At 43.7% G+C, this 20100-nt stretch overlaps 1 protein-coding gene across 1 annotated transcript in view; it reads right to left on the bottom strand.

Moving 5' to 3' along the window:
* CD34 (CD34 molecule) overlaps positions 1 to 6218 on the bottom strand; it is a 23430-nt gene extending 17212 nt beyond the window's left edge. The window contains exon 1 of the mRNA XM_019546863.1: positions 5951 to 6218. Within this exon, the coding sequence (XP_019402408.1) occupies positions 5951 to 6026 (76 nt within the window). The 5' untranslated portion in view covers positions 6027 to 6218. The remainder of the gene's footprint in view (positions 1 to 5950) is intronic.
* Positions 6219 to 20100: the final 13882 nt, after the last annotated feature.

The following is a 20100-nucleotide window of genomic DNA, read 5'->3' as shown; positions in this document are numbered from 1 at the left end:
CTTCCGACTCTAGCTACTATGAAACTATGAAACATGACCTCCGCAGGTATTACCCTGTGCCGGAAAAGCGGTTATCCCCAGCGACTAGGAAAACCGCCTTGGTGGTCACGGTGTTTCACCTGCCAGGTATTGATGGCCTTTGCAACATATCCTTCATCTTTAGCTCATCTAACTCATCCTTACAGCCCAGGTATAATGAGCTGCATGTTACAGACACAGAGAGTAAGGCAGAGATGAAACAATATGACAAAGGCTGCAAAGGCAGAACCAAAAACTTAGAATCTCCTGGTCTTGCCCTAAAATCACCCTTTTATTGTCAAATTTGATTTATTTATTTATTTATTTTACTGGACTGATACAGCCGGTGCCTTGGTGTGAGGAGGCTGCGATGCAGAACTTGGTGTGCTAGCTGGGAGGGGAAAGCAAGAGAGACACAGAGAGAGCAAGGGCTCACTGCTCGAACGGAAAGCAGCAGCACACCTTTGAGGGGTCAGAGCTACACTACTCTAAAACCTCTAGCTTTACTCATCTCCTGCCCCGTGGCAGGAATTCAAGCGGGTGGAGCCCTCTTCCCTCTGGAAATATCTGATAAAATCCACCCCCACTTTTTCCTTTTCCACACAGCCTCCACAGGATATGGGTGTGGGGTCTGCAGTCATGAATGACACAAAGAAAAGGGCCAAGAGAACGTGGGAAGGAGAAGGGATGACAACTCAAACCATTACATCACCCTGTTGAGCTGTGAGCCGACTCACCTAATCAACACTTCGCTCTGCTTAGCCAGAGCTGATTAAAAAAAGAAAGAAAGAAAGATTTTGCTTTGGCTCATAGCCTGATTTAATGTCACTAGCTTATCTAAGAGTTAGTGTATGAGCCCAAGATCTTGGGCAGGATCTACAAAGCTTGTGGCTTACACAAATTTCTGAAAGTTGAATCTGAACTGCCTGTTCTCTTAAATGCCTTCTACATCAGCACGTTTTGGAGCGCTAACTTCTTTGTTTCTATAGGATCGTGGTAAAGGATACGTGCTTTAAGACAACAGCATGCAAAGCAAAAAGAAGACCCCAAGCTCAGGACTGGCACACAGAGCAGTCTCTTGCACTCGTGTCCACACGGGTAGTTTTGATATGGGCACTACTAGGGCAGTTGCTCTGTTCAGTCCATGAGCAGCTCTCCCTGCCCTGGGTGTACACACACATTGTTCCAATTCCTGCTTTAGCGAAGCAGTTAATATTGTGGCTATGTACGATCACATATTGCTGAAACTTGGCACGCCGTTACATTTCTGAATGTCATCGAGGGCTTGATTTGGGCTTGCTTCATGCTCGGCTGAATGTTCTTATTTAAACAAATGGATCTGCCCATCTCTAGTGATTCAAAGCCTGCGTTATGAGACGGATTGTGTGAGCAAATATTTTTCACTTAGCACCTTTCAATCTCAAGTATCCCAAGGCACAATGCATGTTATGTTTCCATACAGCACACACCAAGCTGTTCCTGGGATGGCAGGTTGGCACTTAATTGATGTATAGCAGCTTGTGCAATGAGGAAGGTAAAAGAAACTCTGTGATATGACACAGAAGCAAATGCCAGCTGAGGGGAAGGATGATTTTGTGGATAAGGATGGCCAGATCAATGCACTGACCCGGAGCTCAGGAGGAGAGGGCTCTATTTCCTAGTTCTGTCACAGACACTGTGTGACCTGGGACAAATTCATTAGGTATTAATTTATATTGTATCAGAAGGCATGGTCACAAACCAGGGTTTTAGAACTGCACAGGGGAAGCATTATATAGCACGGTATTATAGTGATGGGAAAGCGTCCAATTTGCTGGGCTATGAAATATCACACGGCTGCATATTATCAGTTCACAGTAATATTACTTACCTCTTACTTAGCACTTTCCATAAACACATTTCAAAGCATTTAAAAAAAAAAGGGCCCTGTCATCCTCATTTTACAGAAAAAGAAACTGAAATGCGGAGAGGTGAAGTCACTTACTACAATTCACACAAAAAGTTTAGTGGTTGAACATGGGAAAGCCCCCCGGGAACAACTTCTAAAACACATGAAGAGTAGTTGATAGAAAGGCACTGAAAATTGCTATAGCAATCCAGTGTGAATTTTAGTTCGCGCCTAATATAAGCACTAGATTATATTGCTACTGATTTCATGACTGGATTTGCCTTTACTCTGTGCATATTCCAGCTTTGCTACAAGAGTTCAAAGTAACATGTCAACACATTTTTTCTTGTAACACTGTAGACGTGCTCTGTTCCTACTTACTGCCTGTCACTGGGAAAGATGAATCAAATGAAGTAATATAACATTATAAACCAAACAGATGATGGTCCTACACCCATGTTCTTATAATTGCAGGTCCTTAATGCCAACTCTTCTCTATGAAATGACATACTTAAAGTGGTCTTGCCTTAATGAATGCGAGTTTAAAGAAATGGTGACACACCTATGCCCCAGCAAAGCAACTGGAAATGGGCTACTGGAAAATCTACTGGAGTAGCCACTTCCCCATAGCTCCTACAATGCCCTTTGCAAAAGTTGGGTCTTTCCAACTCCCGTTAGACAAATAAGGGGCTTTCTGAACCCCATCAACACAACGTGTGTGCGCCTTTAATCTTTGGATGGGCTAGGAAAGAGTTGTGCATTGTGCACAGACGTGCAAAAGAGTATTCGGTGGGGAATGCACCATTCAAGTTCGGTGTTGGTGACTTCTGGAGCTCAGCTGGCAACTTCATGGCCTTGTGGGCTAAATCTTATTTCAGCTTGTTGTGCTTGAATGTCCCTTATATAGCTCCATGTGTGCCACTTTTGCATTTTATTTCCACCTGTGCTTCCCATCTTGGCAGGCTCCACTATAGCCACAACGGCACGGAAGTAGCCCTGAGCAAGGGCTGCAACCGCTCCATCGCTGGGCTGAGAGGTAGGCCCCTCCTCTCTTACCATTTCCTTCAGGATGATCCTTCCCTCACTGGGCCATGAACTTTGCATCTCATTTGTAATTTCATTGCAATACTAGGGCTGGGGCAAGATTTTACCAAGAACTTGGGCAAAGCTTGGTGGGCCCCAAGGCCCGAATCTCAGGCAAAACCCATAGGTATATTTTTGACCCACTGCCAGGCAAAAGACAGCTCTGAGTGCTGGGATTTGTTCAAGCCCCATGATCAAATTAAAACTCAGTGGGTAGCCAGACCCCCATCCTTCTCCACCTAGAAAGATTGTTCATATGAGTACCTACAAATGACCTCATTTTGCAACATTTCTTCCTTAATGGAGACGAGGATTTCAGCAGCAATTTAAGTGATGAGTGCATGGAAGAGCTAAAAACTGGTACTGAAAAACAAATCCCTGAATTACAAGCTGGAAAATGATAACACAGTGCCCACTTCACCTGTGCTGACTCCTTCATGTTATAATGGCACTAATGTATTTATCCTTGAGTCTGTAAATGTTTCTGGATACTTGAAGCAGACGTAGTATTTCAGGACTGAGAACTGATGAAACTAGAGCCCCCCTCTCCCCCCAGAAAGGCAACAGGCACAACACTATTTTGCTTTAGGCACCTCACTGCCATGTATGTAGTTTCTGGCACCTGCCCACAGCTTGCAACTCAGCTTTGCATGCACAAGTCTGTGTGCACCCAACTAAGCAGGCCAACGAGGGCACCTGTGCACGGATATGTGCACAAGGCTGATTTAAGGTCCCAACTTCTAGTTGCAGAAAAATGTGACTAGTGGGCGTTACACACTTGAAGCGGCGGAGGGGGGCACCCACCCACTGCAGCTCACTTCCAGGCACAGCTTTTTCAGAGGGGATATGAACCTTCATCTCCTGCCTTGTACCAAAGCGCTCTAGCCCTCGGGCCACAGGCTGGCCTGTCCTAGGTCTTCCCCCAGCTCTAGCCCTGCAGCTGACCTCCTGGGCAGGCAATAGAGGAAGCCAGATGAAGCAGGAGAAAGAGACCTAACCCCAGTGTGCATGACCTCCATGAGGTGGAGGCTCTCGTGCAGAGGAAAGGGACCAGGGTTGTGCCTGGGACCCTGCTTCCAGTGGGACAGGGAATTTCCAGGTGCTGTTTATTCATCCTGGCTATTCAATATGAAAAGTAAAAGTACAAGGGGCCTCTTCAAGAGGAGGCCTCCATGTTGTGCCTAGCTTGTAGCATGGTGGTTAGAGCGCTTTACTGGGAAGCAAGCTCTCGCTCCCTCTGGGTGAGGACAGCCCAGGACTGGGGCCTCCTACTGCCTCGCTGCGCGGCGGATGAGTGGGAGAGCTCTTCCTCTCCTCCTCTGTTTTGCTTTGGACAGATGCACTCGCACAGCGATTCTGTTTTGCTACAGGGACAAACAGGCTGTGCACAAGTGCCATAAACCACAGGTACGCCATTGCGCATATGCTATTTAGGCATCTACCGTGCAACAGATGTAGCTCAACATATCTGGCAATTAAAATAGCTGGCTAGGAGATGATAGAGAGCTGGAAAGAGAATCCAGGATTTGTAAGAAACTGATTGTGAAACCTTCACAAATTCCTCCTTGGCCTGAGTTTCACTCACAATTCCAACAAACAACAAAAAAATATCAAGTTAAGGTCCTCCGCCCCTTGGAAAAAAAAAAAAATCACCTCTTTAATCTCTCTGTACTTCATATTACCCTGAATTATATTTGAAATACTAGTTCCCTACTCCAGCAAATGTTGGCATCTTATTTGGTGATTGCAAAGCAGTGCAGTCCAATAAAATGTATCATATTCTGGACACACTGCAACTAGAAAATTAAAAAAAAAAACCCCCACCCAAAAAACACAACCCAAACCAAGCCAAAGCTAGCATCAGATAATTTTGTCTTCACTTTTTTCATATCACAAGTGACTCAGGTTTCTAACGGCAGAGGAACACTTGCATACAAGTCTTGCTAGCTGGGCACCCCAGCGCGACACTTCTAAGTGTACTTTTAAAGGCTTCTTTGTACATTTTCTTTCTGTAAGATTAGTGCCTGCTGAAGTCTAAGGTGACATGGCTCGAATGAGCAAATGTACATCTTGCCAGAGTCAGATCAGAGTGAACTTGGTCCTTTCTGAAGTTTAAACATTGCAATAAACAAAGAGGAGGAGGAGTAGAAGGTAACCAAGCATTTAAGAGGATCTACTATCTCACATTCCAGGGACTCGGGCACAATTACAGTAGGTTTGATACCCAGAGGATCCTGAGGTGTACACAGGATATGGCACATTCGATTAAAGAACAGTCTATCTTCAACTTGTTATATCCAGGATCATTTTGAAGATTCCTGGTTTTGAGGTAAAAGAGGTAATGCTTTCCCCACAACAAGGTTAGACACTGCCTTTTAAATAAGCTACGTAAGGAAATCCTCTCATTGTTACTAAATAAATATTTTGCAATGCTGAGTGTTACTTGCAGACGTGTGATAGGAGGATTCCCTGTGTTCACTAAGCATAACTTTAATCATATTTTTAAGGAAGCATTTAACTTTCATCAAATAGTGATTCAAGCTGGAAATTCTGCATCAGTGCAGACACCCCAGTTACTTGCATCCACTGGATGGACTCGGCACACAAGCCCGGTCCAACTTTAGGCTTCCACCTAACATCCTTTCTACTGGGAAGGATGTTGGTTCCCATCTGTTTAAATCATCACTAATTCCTGTTTGGGATTTTTGTTCTTTTTGGGCATTTGGGAGGGGCTGGATTATACCAGCATCTCTCCTCTGTATTGCCTTTAGCACCAGGCTCTCCACATCAGGTTGCGATATGCACTACTTCTATTGAATACACCTTACCTGACAGCACTCTCTTTAGTGTGCTATTCCAAGAACATATTATAGAGAAGAATTAATTGTCATCATGCTGCTCTATTTCATGCCTGAAAAAAAAAAGAGTGGCTGTAACTGCACCGTTTTGTTTAATACTCACCAAGCAGGCTCAGAGCACAGAGAGCTGCCCAGAAAAGCTGCTTCCTCTTCATTGCTCTGAAGCTTCCCAAAAACATCCCTGCTTGTGGCTCTCAATTAAAACTGTACGTTGCTCTGAGTAATCTTGGGTTTTTGAGTCCTGCTGTGCAGCAGCTGCGTGCAGCTTTCCTGTAGCTCCAGTCTTGGCGATCAGCAAGCCAAGGGGTGGGTATTCCTTCACAGAGGTTGTGCTTCTGCTTCAAGACTGAGGTGGAGTTTGCCTGAAGTTTGATCTCATAGCTCTATATACTTTACAGCTTCTCACCATCATGCTGCACCACCACATCCCACCCTCCTTTTTTTCCTAGACATCACATATACTTAACTCTTTCATGGAAAAGCTGGTTTCTTTTACTTAAAAAATGAAGACAGTTAGAATTTGCTCTATATGGAAAGTCTGACTAATGTGTCTTGTGTGGGTAACCTCCCTTTTCCCCTGAGTTTTATATAAATCTGTAAGCAATATCCATGTGAAATGAAAGTGTTAAAGCTATAAAGCCGTGTTATACACACAAAACTATATTGCATATGCTGTAGGGTAACACTATAGGAACTTCAAAAGCAGATTTTAGCACCTTGATTTTTTCAGCAATCAAATAAAGTGATGATCTGCCCCCCAAAACCATCACTGAACTAAACAGAAACAACTGAAGTTACTTCAGCCATGTGGAAATCACTGAGACCAGTAGGTAACATGGTCAATGGAATAAAGGCTTTTGAAAGGGATGGGCTGCATTGGAGATAGACCTGTTGCATAAAACCTTGCAGGGGAATGACTAGAAATGTACTTGCGTTCTGCTTAAAAAAATACAGACACAAACTGGTGTACTAAAAAGGTCAGACTTGTTCTTCACTACTACCACAGAGACATTTCTCATGCCAAAAATCAAGGCGAAGTGGCCTGTGCTGAGCAATGTGCTGCTGTGGTTAGACCGCTACTGGTAACGGAGCTAAATCATTTAGAAGTGCAGCACGGCTGTGTAGCTAGTGTAGACATGGCCCCCATCCCAAACCAGGTGGTCAACCTGGCCAGGTAGCCAGAGAAAAGCATGACTAGTACCGTTCAGGTAAACCAAGGAATCCCACTTCTTAGTCCCATAAATTCATCTCTGTTTTCTTTCTTATTTTATTTCATTTTCCTTCTTTTTTAACATTTTTCTTGCTCCCCTTCTCCCAGTGGAAACACCCTCTGCCCCTCCTCCACCTTAAGAATACAGTCCCCTTTTCTGTTTTAAGACACAGGTCAGATCTTGATAGTGACTGAGAGACACCTTCCCTCCCACATCCTCCTCTGTTTGAGACAGTGGAGCGAACTTATGGCAACCAGACTCATTACTTACGTTGAAATTAAATATTTGGAAAACGTGAGCTAGTCTTGCAGCCATCTTAAATTAATTTTAACATGTGGAAACAAGACATCTGGCACCATGTGACCACCAATCCTTCAGCAGCCCAGAAACAAATGCAGTGCAGACCAGTTTGGGAATTTACCTCTATAATAATATACAATCCATAACTTGGGCAGGGGGCCGACCGTGTCATGAAGAAACCAAGAGACCTAGGCTTTGTTTCTAGTTATGTCGCTAACCCTGCGGTCTTCGGCAACTCAAAAACATGGATGAATTCCTACATCTGTAAAAAGGAGACGCTTCCTTTGTAAGACATGGATCCTCACCTCAAAAAACACCTTGGAAGTGCTATATATTGCTATTCTTTCTTGGTGCAAATTAGGAGTAAATCTGTTGGCAAACATGGAGTACAGGAAAGAACCAAAGCCTAAATGAGGTTTGGAGAGCTGTCAAGTGCAGGCATTGTTCCTTCAATATTTGTAAACATTAAAATAACATATAAAAACGCTGGTTTCTTGGCTTCCTTGTTCTGAATGTTAGAGCAACAAACTTCTCTTGTTAAGAATTCGTTTAGGCTCCCCAAAGTAAAAGTGTGCCAGCTTTTTCCCTTTCGCATGACTATAGAAAAGTAAACTGAATTTTGGCTTATTTTTTCCTTATAGCTGACTATTTAAATACGTTTACTTTACGAGAGAAGTCACTTTTAACAGGCTACCCGCAATGGCACTGACAGAATCAAGAGGTCAGTAAGAATAATCAAGCTACTCAGATTAAAGTTATGGGTTTCTATTTGGATACCACCCTCACACATCTTACCGAAATATGACATGCAACAAACTTCCGCACTAGATTGTATTTAATTGTATGCATATATATGGTAAAAGTTCTGGTAGCTTTTATTTTTAATTTAGGACAGGAAAAAATCCCTGGGAAGGAAACATCTGTTGCAAAGCTAGTCGCTCCAAGTTTATATATAGACTTTTTTTTTTGTCTTAATGTGCCTTTTTTTTAAAGCTCACTGGCAAAGTTCTACATCTGTGACAAAAAAGCCTTCATAATATTCCAGTAACATATAGCAAAGGATCAGACTGACACACCTACACACACACACACACACACACACACACACACACTTTCCTCCTCAACATAGACAATTTAATCCCTCCATCCTTCTACAATACACAAAGACTCATGGAGAAAAAACAATCCATACGTAGACATGCTCAGTCTTACTTAAAATACTATTAGGGTGAAAACTTCTTTTAAAAAAAATACAGAAGTAGCCAGAAGTGCAATACTGAAATGAACACTTCCAAGAAATCAGTGCACAGACACATTTATAAGGGATTACACACACACACACACTTCACTTTAAGAAAACGACCGTAAATATCTGGCCACATCCTTAGTAGCCACGTAAAACCTCCTTAAAGATAAAATAGATCTTACCTGACCTTCAAACGTCAATACTTCTGGAGTAAGACTTACATTTCCTTGAAACATTTTCCAATATAAAAACATTCAAAAAATAAATAAAGGGGTGGGGGAGGAACAAAGTGCACGTAAAAGCATGAAAATACACATTAGTTATGTTTGGGGACATATTTTATTTTTTAGGACACAGTAGTTTGCAGAGTAATCAAACCAGGACTCTGAATTTCCCCTGAAAGCAACAGTGACTGCCTTGGTCACAGGTTGCTACAGAAGCGGGTAGCAGGTAAATGCAGAGACTCACGGCAGGGCATGGTCACAAAGAAGTGTGTGCAGCTAAAACCTAAACCACCCCAAGGGAGGCTGTGCTAAACCAGGCAAGGAAAGGGCCGGTGCCCAGAGAAGGGAAAGGAAAAGCCCCAAGCCCCGATTACAAGACTTGCTGACTTGGCACAGACTTCCTCACTTCAAGCAAGGGCAGGAGGGTGGGTGGGGAAAAGCCCAAAGGCGCAGCATCTGGAAATGAACAGGCTCTGGGAGCAATCCAGCGACAGCTCCTATTATTTCTTCCCCTCACCTGCACCTAGATTCATTTACCTGCATCCCCTGCCAAGAAAACCACCGCTCAGCTGGGCCCCAAGTCCTGCCAAAAAAGACGCACCTCACCTGCTCCACCTTGCATGCGAGCCTTTTCCCTGCAGCAGCTTGAGGCCTTGAACCCCGGCAGGGAAATCCACAGTCATGCCCGCACAGCCGCAAGAGCAGCTTCACACCACCGCATAAGGTCACCCATCCTCTACTGCCAACCGGACCACGCAACGACACTTCACAGCCCTGCCGCAAGCCAGCTCCAGGATCACGGCTCCAGCGAGCGAGGCAAAGGGAGCTTTGCCCGGCAGAGTAAGCTGGGCTGGGCAAGTTGTGGGGAGGAAGAGGAAGGGGCAGGGGAAGCCAGCACTTTGCCATGGTGCCTGGATCCTGCCCAGCGCACCAAGGGGCAGCACGGCTCTGCAGCCCCGGCGCTGTCCAGCGCCGGCCTTGCTCGCTATCTCGCCGCTGTTCGCCACTCAGCCTCTCAGCACCAGGGAGCTTTGCTAGGCACAAGCTGTCTCGCACTTTGCCCATCCTGGCCCCGACAACTGCAGCACGACCTGCTTCTCTGCTCTGTTCTCTCCTCAGGCACGAGGAGCCTGGCAAGGCTCTCAGCGAGCTGCCCCGCCGTTCCCTGTGCAGTCCCATGCTCTTCCAGCCAGCTCCTGCCCCGTCGTGGGCACAGGCTTCTCCCAGGGGTTTATCACTGGCACTTTCCCCGCACACAGCCAGCAGCCCCCACCCCACACACAGTCTCTCACCTGGCGTGCTCCCTTTTTTCTTGACCGTTCAAAAAAGAACTCAAATATTACAAAGGAGCAAAAATATTTCTACCTGCTCCTCATGCTCAAAACAAATTTTGTTACAGCCACATGACAAACAGTTCCCAGAATGGCATAGGAAGATCCATATGGCACCTAGGCATGCATTCATTACTTACGATGTAGTAAACACCGTCACTTATGAAATGGGTGTACACATCTGTCTCTTCCCATAAAGGTTTCGTATCAAGTGATTTCTTTACATTCAAAGAAGTATTTTAAGTCCACAATCTAGGTTTCAGTGTCACGTTTTATTTTCTGGCAATGTTATTAGGATCATTCTCATTATAGATTCTCAGCAGCTGCTTTTCTGGAAGCGATCTGCTGTGACAATGCATCATACTCTGACAATGCATCTTGGAGGCATCACTTTTTGGACGGGACATGAGTAAGGTCCTAAGTATATAGCTCTTAGATACTCTGAGCCTTGTGCAAAGAGACCTTTGATCAGCAATGGATTGCTTTCAGCTTGCTAAGGAAAACTAAAACAGCCCTGGAAACAAAAGCTCTACTTTCTAAGGACTGTGGCAAAAACAATGCACTGGGCATTATCCACCAAAACTGGTGGTGCCTTTTCAAAAGGAGTAGGACTGCCCTATAACCAAGTGGTCTGAATTATCACCCACAATAAAGCACTTAAAGGCACATTCCACAAAAAGGCCGTCAGTTCCTGCCTGCAGCATTCAGGCGACTACTCTAGTCCATACCCCAACACCTCACCCATGCTAAATAATACTTCTGCCCTTTCCTGGATGCCCTGGTTAGTCTCCAGTCTCTCCTGCTTCATTTCCTCCTATTCTTTTTTACACCCATGTGGGATCTTGACAGAGAGAAATGAGCAGGGCCATCCGGATCTAGGCTGCTGATCTTAATTTGCCTTGGTAAACAGGCTAAAAATAGACCATGGGGCTAAAAATAGACTAAGAATCAACTTGCCACCCAGAGGGTGTGGGAACCTAAACATTTTTTTCATTTCTAATAGTAGTCAGGACTTCAATTAAGTATAATCTAATCAGTCGCATCTAGATTTAAAACGTCTTTATTTATGAGCGTTTCTATTGTGCTCATCACCTGGTGACTGTTTCTTTCCAAGTCTGCTGGTTTCACCCAGGCTTACTCACTGTACCGTGCCTAACGACCATTCAAAAAGGAAACGAGTCATCTTGTAATGGAGGGACCCAAGTGGAATCTCAGCTTTATAGGATTTCAGGTAAAGACCCCTGATCCAAGTCCCACGGTACTGTCCTTTAAGCCAATAGACACGACTGTAGACAAGTTCCCATCGACTTTTTACCAGTGTCCTTTCAATTTGCAGGTGTCAAGCGGAACAGTAGCAAAAAAATGATGGAAGGTGGCGGACCCTTGTGCACACTGACGTTCCCTCTGGTGCTAACAGTGTTCCCAGCCTACTGATAGTCCTTGTAATTCTGTTGCTTTAAAATACCTTAATGCAGACAATGTCGAATGGTCAAACAAAACTGTCGGAAACTATATGCTGATATTTTAAAGTAGCTGTTTAAAAACCATAGAGTTGCTGCCTCTCTGATGGACTGTGTTCAAACTTGACTGTGAATTCAAGTCATGCTGTATTTTTGGAGCTGGAATGGTTCAAGGGATCTGAGAGAAGCAAGATGTGTGTGGTAATATCTGTAATTGAACCAACTTTATAAAAGTTAGTCCAATAGAAAAAAATTAACAAGCACATTTTGTCCCCTGTGAATTCAAGTTCATGACAGCACTGAACAACATGCCAACCAATAAGTCATGTTTAGCATCTTATTAGATATTTTAACTCTTAACAATCACACTTGAGCAATATATTTTCCAATACAGAGAAGCTCCTAGAGCACGGTGTATCTGCACACCAGTGGGTTCTTGTACATATTGAGCGAGAGAGACTATGCAGGAGAGAGTGATGGTTTCTTATGCTTTAGTCATTTATTTCTCTGTACTTGTTAAATGAATGCTAGTGGTGAACTTTCCACTCTTGTACCAGACCCCATTCAGAAGTAAACGAGTTCCTTCCCTCTCACTCCGAGATATGTTTGCACTGAAGGCAAGACAAAATGGGGAGCAGATACCCACACTTTCTGGAAGCCAATTTATATGCATTTATATATACGCACCAGTAAGCGCATAATTTGTTTAACTGCGTAACACAATGCCAGTGCCAGTCTGTGGCCTCTTGTTTCCATTAGCACAAACACCAGTTATTTGCATATTGGTTAAGTGCATAAACATCTTAAATACATGATATTTTTCAGCTCTGCCATCTACTGTGCAACCTAATTTTACTTCAGTTAATGGCATAGGAATGGTGACAGAGAAGCAGCTGTCCAAAGAGCTGCTATTAGAAGCCTTGAAAACGGGAGAGGCTAGTCCATCTGGGGACTGCTAGCTCACGTCATGTTCAAGGCCTAAAATAATCACCCTGCTGGTACCAGTCTAGCTCAAAAATTGAAGACCTGCTATAATTTTAAAGGCTTATAAAGCAGCCCTGAGTCTGACTGCTTATTAGAAGCTTTGAACATGATGGGAGCGATTCAGTTTTACCAAAGCACTTACGATATCCTAAGCAGTGCTCCTTAAGTACCCAGGTCCGCGTACTCAATGGACTTTGCTCTCTTTCAGTTCAGATAAATGCATCATCTCGGTAACGGCATCACCTTTTTCAGTCAGCAGGCTACAGACTTGGACAGAATAGGCCGCAGTATGTTTAAACCAAGTACAGCTTAATGCTAACCAGGACCATTTAGACTGAACTGTTATGGGATATCAGATCGACTGTCCAAATTTCACATGGCTCAATGATGAAGTCTCATTCACATTAGCTGGGAGTTTGTCCAAGTATTTAAGGATGATTAAGTTAATTGTCAATGATGCAATAAACATATGGCTGGGAAGTTATCTGCCAGGAAACATGCTTTCTATAAGTACTTTAGCAGCACCACCAAGGCATTCTGCAGGCAGATGGTGTTTAGCAGGTTTCGGCCCAGTCATTTCCCCCTTAAAAAGTTACTTTTTTAGGCAGACTGAAGTCCTCCACTCCCAACATACTGTCAAGGCACCAGACTTACTGACCCAAAGGATATGCAACGCTAGATTAAAAAAAAAGTTGTAGAAAGATGTCTTGGCTAAAACATCACATTTCACACTCAACTAGCTCATTTAATCCAATAATTTCAATGCAAATTTTAAACGCATCTCCCAACTGACATGCAAAGCAAATATGAACAGCCCCGTTTTACAGATCACAAAACTGAAGCACAGAACAGGACAAATGGTTCCCTGCCCTAGAAATTAAACCTCATTGCTTCGCAGACAAACCAATAAAACCTGGTGTCCATGGATTAGAAAATTACAACAAAAGCAACCCTGTATGTCTATAATGTTTAAGACCAAACCACATTAACCTGGTCTATAGAATTATTAAAAATATCCTACACCTCTATTCTAAATAGAAAGAAAAAGGAAGAGACCACATTAAGTTAAAGATGTGATGGAGTTGCTTTTAATCAGTCAAAGGGAACTGCAAACGCTTCTCTCAAGAGCAGACCCAAATATTCCTCCTAAAGGCTTAGAGATGCAGTTGTAATAACAGGCCTGAGCTTATGAAATCAACTCACCGTTACGCTAGGAGACATAAGATCAAGTCCTGAGAGGTACAAGCCAAACTGAAAGGCCACCAATATTAATAGAGGCTGCATGAGCTCAGCCAGCCCACAGCATTTTTCCCTTTGAGGAGTAGTATAATGGCTCTCCACTTCGGGGGGAGAAGACGCCCACCTGGACCTACATTTTACGGTGCTGCCCAGTACTGTGGCACTGTTCCCGTGACTTCTCCCATCTGTTTGATTTATCAAACTTTCAGCAACAGCTCTACATTTAAATTGTAACTTTTTGTGCCAGGGATGGTGTTTTCTTGGGCCTTGGCTTCCAGACATTGCCACAAGCGAACCAACTAATGATGATGATGGTGTAGACTTTGACCAAGGCTTCCTCTGTCCAGAGCCCATTGTTCATAGAATCACAGAAAATGAGGGTGGAAGGGATCTCAGGAGGTCACATCTAGTCCAACCCCCTGCTCAAAGCAGGACCAGCCCCAGCTACATCATCCCAGCCAAGGCTCTAGCAAACCGGGTCTTGAAAACCTCCAAGGATGGAGATTCACCACCTCTCCAGGTAATCTCTTCCAGTGCTTCACCACCCTGCTAGTGAGAAAATTCTTCCAAATATCTAACCTCAACTTCCCTTGCTGCAATGTTTGAGACCAACTGTTTTATTTCTAGGTTCTCCTAAACCTCCAAAAAGCAGTTGTTTCTCCAAGTCTTATGACATGCACCCACCACTTTTTTCCAGGGAAACATAGTTGGGGCTGGTCCTGCTTTGGGCAGGGCTTTGGACTAGATGTGACCTCCTGAGGTCCCTTCCAACCCTCATTTTCTATGGTTTTATCCCTAAGTGTGTTGTTGGCACATTGGCATTCATCAGAGACCTTTGATCACACACTTTTTGCCTCCTCACCTTCCTTGGTGACCAGGGGACAACTAGCCCTCCTGTCCATTATATAAGAGTGCAGCTTCATAGCTCCAGAAATGGTACCAACTAGATATGGGAGGCCCTAGCATAAGCATTATTTCCCTACGCAAAGTAAGAGGTCACTGTACAGGGATAACATGTATTCTTAATTAAGGAAAGACTTTAGTTTGCTCAGACTTTTGTTGGAGCGGATCTCTCCCTCTTTATAGTCTAGAAGAAACAGCTTTAAAAATAGCCACCAATGGGAAATCCATCACTTTGGCAATGGGGTTTGAAGGAGACTAATCTGTCTGAAAGGTTCACTATCTCAGGAAGTGTCAGTGCTGTACAGGCAGCCTGGAGAAGGGAGATAAGCATCTGCTTAATAGGCGCAGAACTCCAAAGGTTTAGCTATTGTTTGGCTGTTCACTTCCTCATCACTGGGAAAGGTACAACCCAGTTGCTTACAGCTGCTCTTTGGTTGCACTTGTGTCCATAACAAGAAAAAAAGAAAATCACCGTAGCGTTTAAACATATATCAAACAATAGTGCATGCTATTTAGCATGCACTATTGTTTTTAATCTATTCAACAAGCACTATTTTGAAAGTCTTTTTTCTCTCTAGTCAACTTGAACGGTTTATTGGGAGAAAGCAGTGGTGAATGATGCATTGAGGCTGATCTAGCCAATATGCCTGTGTTATTACTGCCCTAAAAATGCGAACAACAGTCATCTCTTAGCACTTCCCCTCCCTCCCCCAGTCAAGGTGTTAGCTCTGACTTCCTTGTCAAATCCTGAGTTGGCCTCTTGCTGTCTCCTATGGTTTCAGCTAGGGAAGCTCTCTGTTTCTTCATATCCCCTAATTCTTTGTGTAGTGTCACTACATCCTATTAAACAGCTGCTACATTGCCTATCAGAGGCGGCTGCCTTTCAGCAACACTCTCCCTACCATATTTTGCAAATGCTTTGAGATACCTTAAGGGGGAAGATTCTGTACAAGCTTAAGCAGAGATCTCCATGAAGCGTCTGCAGTTAATCATTGTGCCCATCAAATGTTTTGTTGGTCCTCCGATGGACCTGCAGAGATCAGACCCGGATGGCAAGTGCCCACAGAGCTGGCATAGCCCATTTTCCCTGCAGGCTGATTAGTTATGACAAGCCAAGTAAAGAAGAAGTAAAGAGAAGTTTTATCTCCACCCTCTGCTAATACATGTCCAGTGAACAGCCCTTAAGGAACAACAACTGCGTTCCTTTCTGTATTCATTTTCTAAACATATTAGTCACTTAGAGACATTTATTTTTTTGGCACCATTTGTTGGCCTGAAACATTTCACTGGCTTAAAATACTCCTTTGTGTTTGTTTTTTCCTTCTTCCTCCCCCTCCCCACCCCGCTGTCCAAACTCTTTAAATATAAAGTGAGCGTGTTTGTCCAAGCGCCGAGCGGGTGTCGTGGACAAGGGGTGACATACTAGAATGATTTAGAAGCTATTTTGTTGCTCCCTTACCCACGAGGCTCCCTTCACAAGCCAGATCCTCCCTTCCTGTCCTGAAGGACTTGTCCGAAGACCAACCATGGCAATATTATGAACTATCATGAAGTCCAATAGTAGAAATTTCTGGAGATGCGTTCTGTAGGTTAAAGAAAAAGTTTTCAAAAGTAACTCGAAAAGTCCTAGTAAGTTAAAACAAACAAACCAACCTACCTAGACGCTTCAGTAATTTTTCACATGACTGGGCTCTTAAAACCTGTGTTTAGGACTAAGGTTAAGCATAGGTTTGCAATCACCGTATAAAGACATACAGCTACTCTATTTAGATGCAAGCTGGGTAAGCGCATCATTAGTCTGGCTGCACAATAGGATGCATCCCAGATGTGTTGCCTTCTGCTTCCATAACAATAATCAGTACACAGATAACCAACGTGTAAATGCACCAGCCACTTCAAAGCGCAGCGTCCACCTTCTGTACTTTTTCACACAGCTGATGTGCATGAAGTCGCAGGCTTTTCCCGAGTTACAACTGAAAGAATGTTTACAGAGTAATGGTTAGGGTCTGGGATTTTATTTATTTCTTTATTTAGTTTGAAGAAAGATCTGGCCTCTACATACTCCATCTACAGCGTTAAACAGGTGTTTCCGATTTATTACTCCCCTCAACAGGCACTGCTTATGCACTCAGACTCAACAGGTCCTCCCCTCTACCAGGGAGGTCAGCAAAAATATGATTATTCTAATTCTGATGTGTAAAACGTGTACGCTTAATTAAGAAAAAAAGCTTTTGGAAACAAACAAAAACAGACTTATAAGCTGTTATAACTAACAAGTTCAAAGGGTTTTTAAGCAGTGCACCCAGCAAAATGATTCCACTCGGCCTCTATGAGAAACAGGATCATTCAATACAGATGCTGCAGCATCAACATAGAAATTTTGGAGGGGAGAGCTAGGGTTTGGCCCTAGACTTTTTTATTTCTAGATCAGGGATGCTCAAGCCCAAGATCCAACCCCCAGCACCCCGTCATCTGACCTGCAGGGCTCCCTGCTGCCAAATCTCTGGCCCTATGGAGAGCCCTGGACTCTGCACATTAGCCAGGCCCCCGGGTCCAACCCCAGCATGTGGGGCTCAATCCAGCCCTGCACCACTCATCTAGCCTGTGGGATTAAAGGACTGAGCGCTACTACTCTAGACTGTTGGTTTAAATCCAGCCGAGATCAGCAGCAACTGAACGCTGTTACCAATGTACATCAGCACACTGTTTTGGAGGATAGTAATTTCTGGGTCTCGATCTTCTTTTCAAGGCATAGCCATCCGTATCATTTGAAGCAGTTTCATCATATCCCACTGATCAGACCACCAAACAGTGGTCCAAGGAGATCAAGAATTGAACTACCTGCAAAACGTGCATTTTTTTTTTTTTTTTTGGATTTCTGAGGTACCTACATTGGCTAGCGGGTGTCTGAGAGCAATTGTGCTGCTTCTAGCCGTGCCTCTCCTGTGGCTAGAGGACTCCAGTCCCCCAGGGCGTTCGTACAGTTGTTGCCCTTCCTTGCGCTGCAGTGGCACCAGGGGAGAGTTAGCGTGGGAAAGGTAGACAATACGCTGCTGAAAGACACTACCCTGTTGGTCAGTCATTCAAAGGCAAATCTTGCAGTGTTTCAGCAGACGCACTCTTTTTGCAAAGCTTCCATCAGAAGTAATAGTCAACTCCTAGAAAGCAAGATTAAAATAGCAAAAATTACTCTGAGGCAGACATACAAAAAGCCTTTTTCCCTCCAATAGGTCTCTAAAAGGAGAGAAATACTGCATTTCTGGAGACAGGACGGGCAGAAACCAAACAAGTGCTCCAGCCCGAGCAGCTGCTCTCAGCTGAAAACAATTTGTAACATACTGAACACTGGAGGGGGGGAAAAAAAAAGACGGAGCGGATGCCAGTGAGGTCAACAGCTAGTTCGAGAGAAATGCGGAATAAAAACCTGTGTTGTATTTTAAGTCTCCTTATCTCCGAAAAGTGAGAGGAGTTAAACTAGACCCAGAGAGGCTGCATCTCATAAGAGGTTGGAGTGGAAGCAACCATTTAGCAAACTCTGCACCATCGTTACACAATATGCCCCATTCAGGAAAAAACAGCTGGCTAGTTACGGAGCCCATCTATTGTTTCTGTCCAAGAAAGAGACTTTAATGAAACCTAGCTGAAAAGGGTTTTTTTCGGTTCCTGTTAATCCAAGGACATTCAGAGGAAATCAGCGGTATTGGAGGGATCTCAAAAAGGGAGAGATTTTTGCATTTATTTGGAACGAAGAGACCACATCCCTTCCTCCTCCAGTAAATTAAAAACATCACATGGGGCTGTTCCTTACAGTTTAATGGCTCATTTTTTTTTTACAAGATGTGATCCTAGACCTATTTCCTCTCTTCTGGGAGCGCCCGTGCATTGAGATAAATATACAAAGCATGACAAGTTTGCAATGACATAACTCCCAGGGAAAGTTCGATAAGGGAAAGGACAGACAGAAAGGCAGAGGAGAGGACAGAGATAAACTGGTCACATTGTCATTACTATTTATCACTACATTTGGAACGTGTCAGAGTCTCATTAACCTGGCTGATTTCACTGACGGCTCTTCATTGCTGCAGCGTCCAAAGTACTTAACTATAATAAACAGCAGCACAACAACACACCAATAAAAATCATTAAAGCATAAGTCTTGTAATTTAGTACACGGATTAGCTTCTCCATCCAGATCTGCAGATTGCTGATTGCAATTTATTTCCCCATTTATGGGTGTCATGTGAAAGCGTGAATCAGATTTATTACTCAGATATTCCATCCATCACTGTTACAGTCAGTCTTACTGGTGAACCAAGTAGATATTACTGAAGACAGATAAGACTTGCTTAATTTGACCTTAATTTCTGATAAACGTTATTTGCAAAACCATATATTTTACACAGCAAAAAATGGCAACTTTCATAAAATGGTTAACTGTACTGTACTGGCAAATATATTTTGAGCGCATCCATAAAATGGGCCACCTCTAACGGCTTCAAATTGACAAATAATGTGTTTTATATATTATGTGAATACAAGAAGCACGTGTAATTTTATTTATGCTAGAAAATATTTTGATCGGCAAAAACTCCAGCACTGGCAAAAGCAGAGGGCATTTCAGGTCACAACTGAGATGCATTGGCTGAGCTACGTGGAACAGTCTAGAGCTAGACTAGCAGGGGGTAACAAAAACCCAAAGAGATGCACAAAGGCAGATAAGCCCATGTTGTTGTATGCATGTTGTAGGGGTTGTCGGCATGTCCGGACACAGGTATGTCCGTGGCGGTCTCCACAGCTGTGTCGCAGAGACTCATGTTTCAACTAACAATGTTCCCATGATGGCACAGACATGGCCTTTCTTGTCAGTCACTATCTTAGGCCCACAGACTGAACAGGAATGCAAAAATTGCCATATCAGACCGATGGTTCAAATAATCCAGTGTCCTGCTCTCCGGAAGTGATACGCAGCGCAGGGAACAGTTTAAGAAATGTGTAGAGTGATCCAGCCCCGGTTTGTACTCTCCCAATCACCAGCAGTCATACGTTTAAGGGTGTCCTAAACCTGATGATATAACCCCAAATGTGTTGTTTAACAGCCCCTGATTGTCCATAAATTCATCTAACCCCTTTCTGAACCTGGTTATACTGTGCTATACACCACACCAAGTCCCACGGCCACTGAGTTCCACAAATTGCGATGAGTGAGAAAAAGTGTTTTTCTTTTTGTTTTAAATCTACTGCTTGATAAAGCACATTGGGTACCCCCTAATTCGTGTGTTCTGAAACAGAGAAGTAGCTCTCTATTCACTTTTCCCCGTGCAATTCATGATTTTATAGACCTCTGCCATATTCCCC

Source organism: Crocodylus porosus, unplaced genomic scaffold, assembly GCF_001723895.1.
Source record: "Crocodylus porosus isolate Cpor-Errol unplaced genomic scaffold, CroPor_comp1, whole genome shotgun sequence".
NCBI lineage: Eukaryota > Metazoa > Chordata > Crocodylia > Crocodylidae > Crocodylus > Crocodylus porosus.
This window is presented reverse-complemented; position numbering and strand designations above follow the sequence as displayed.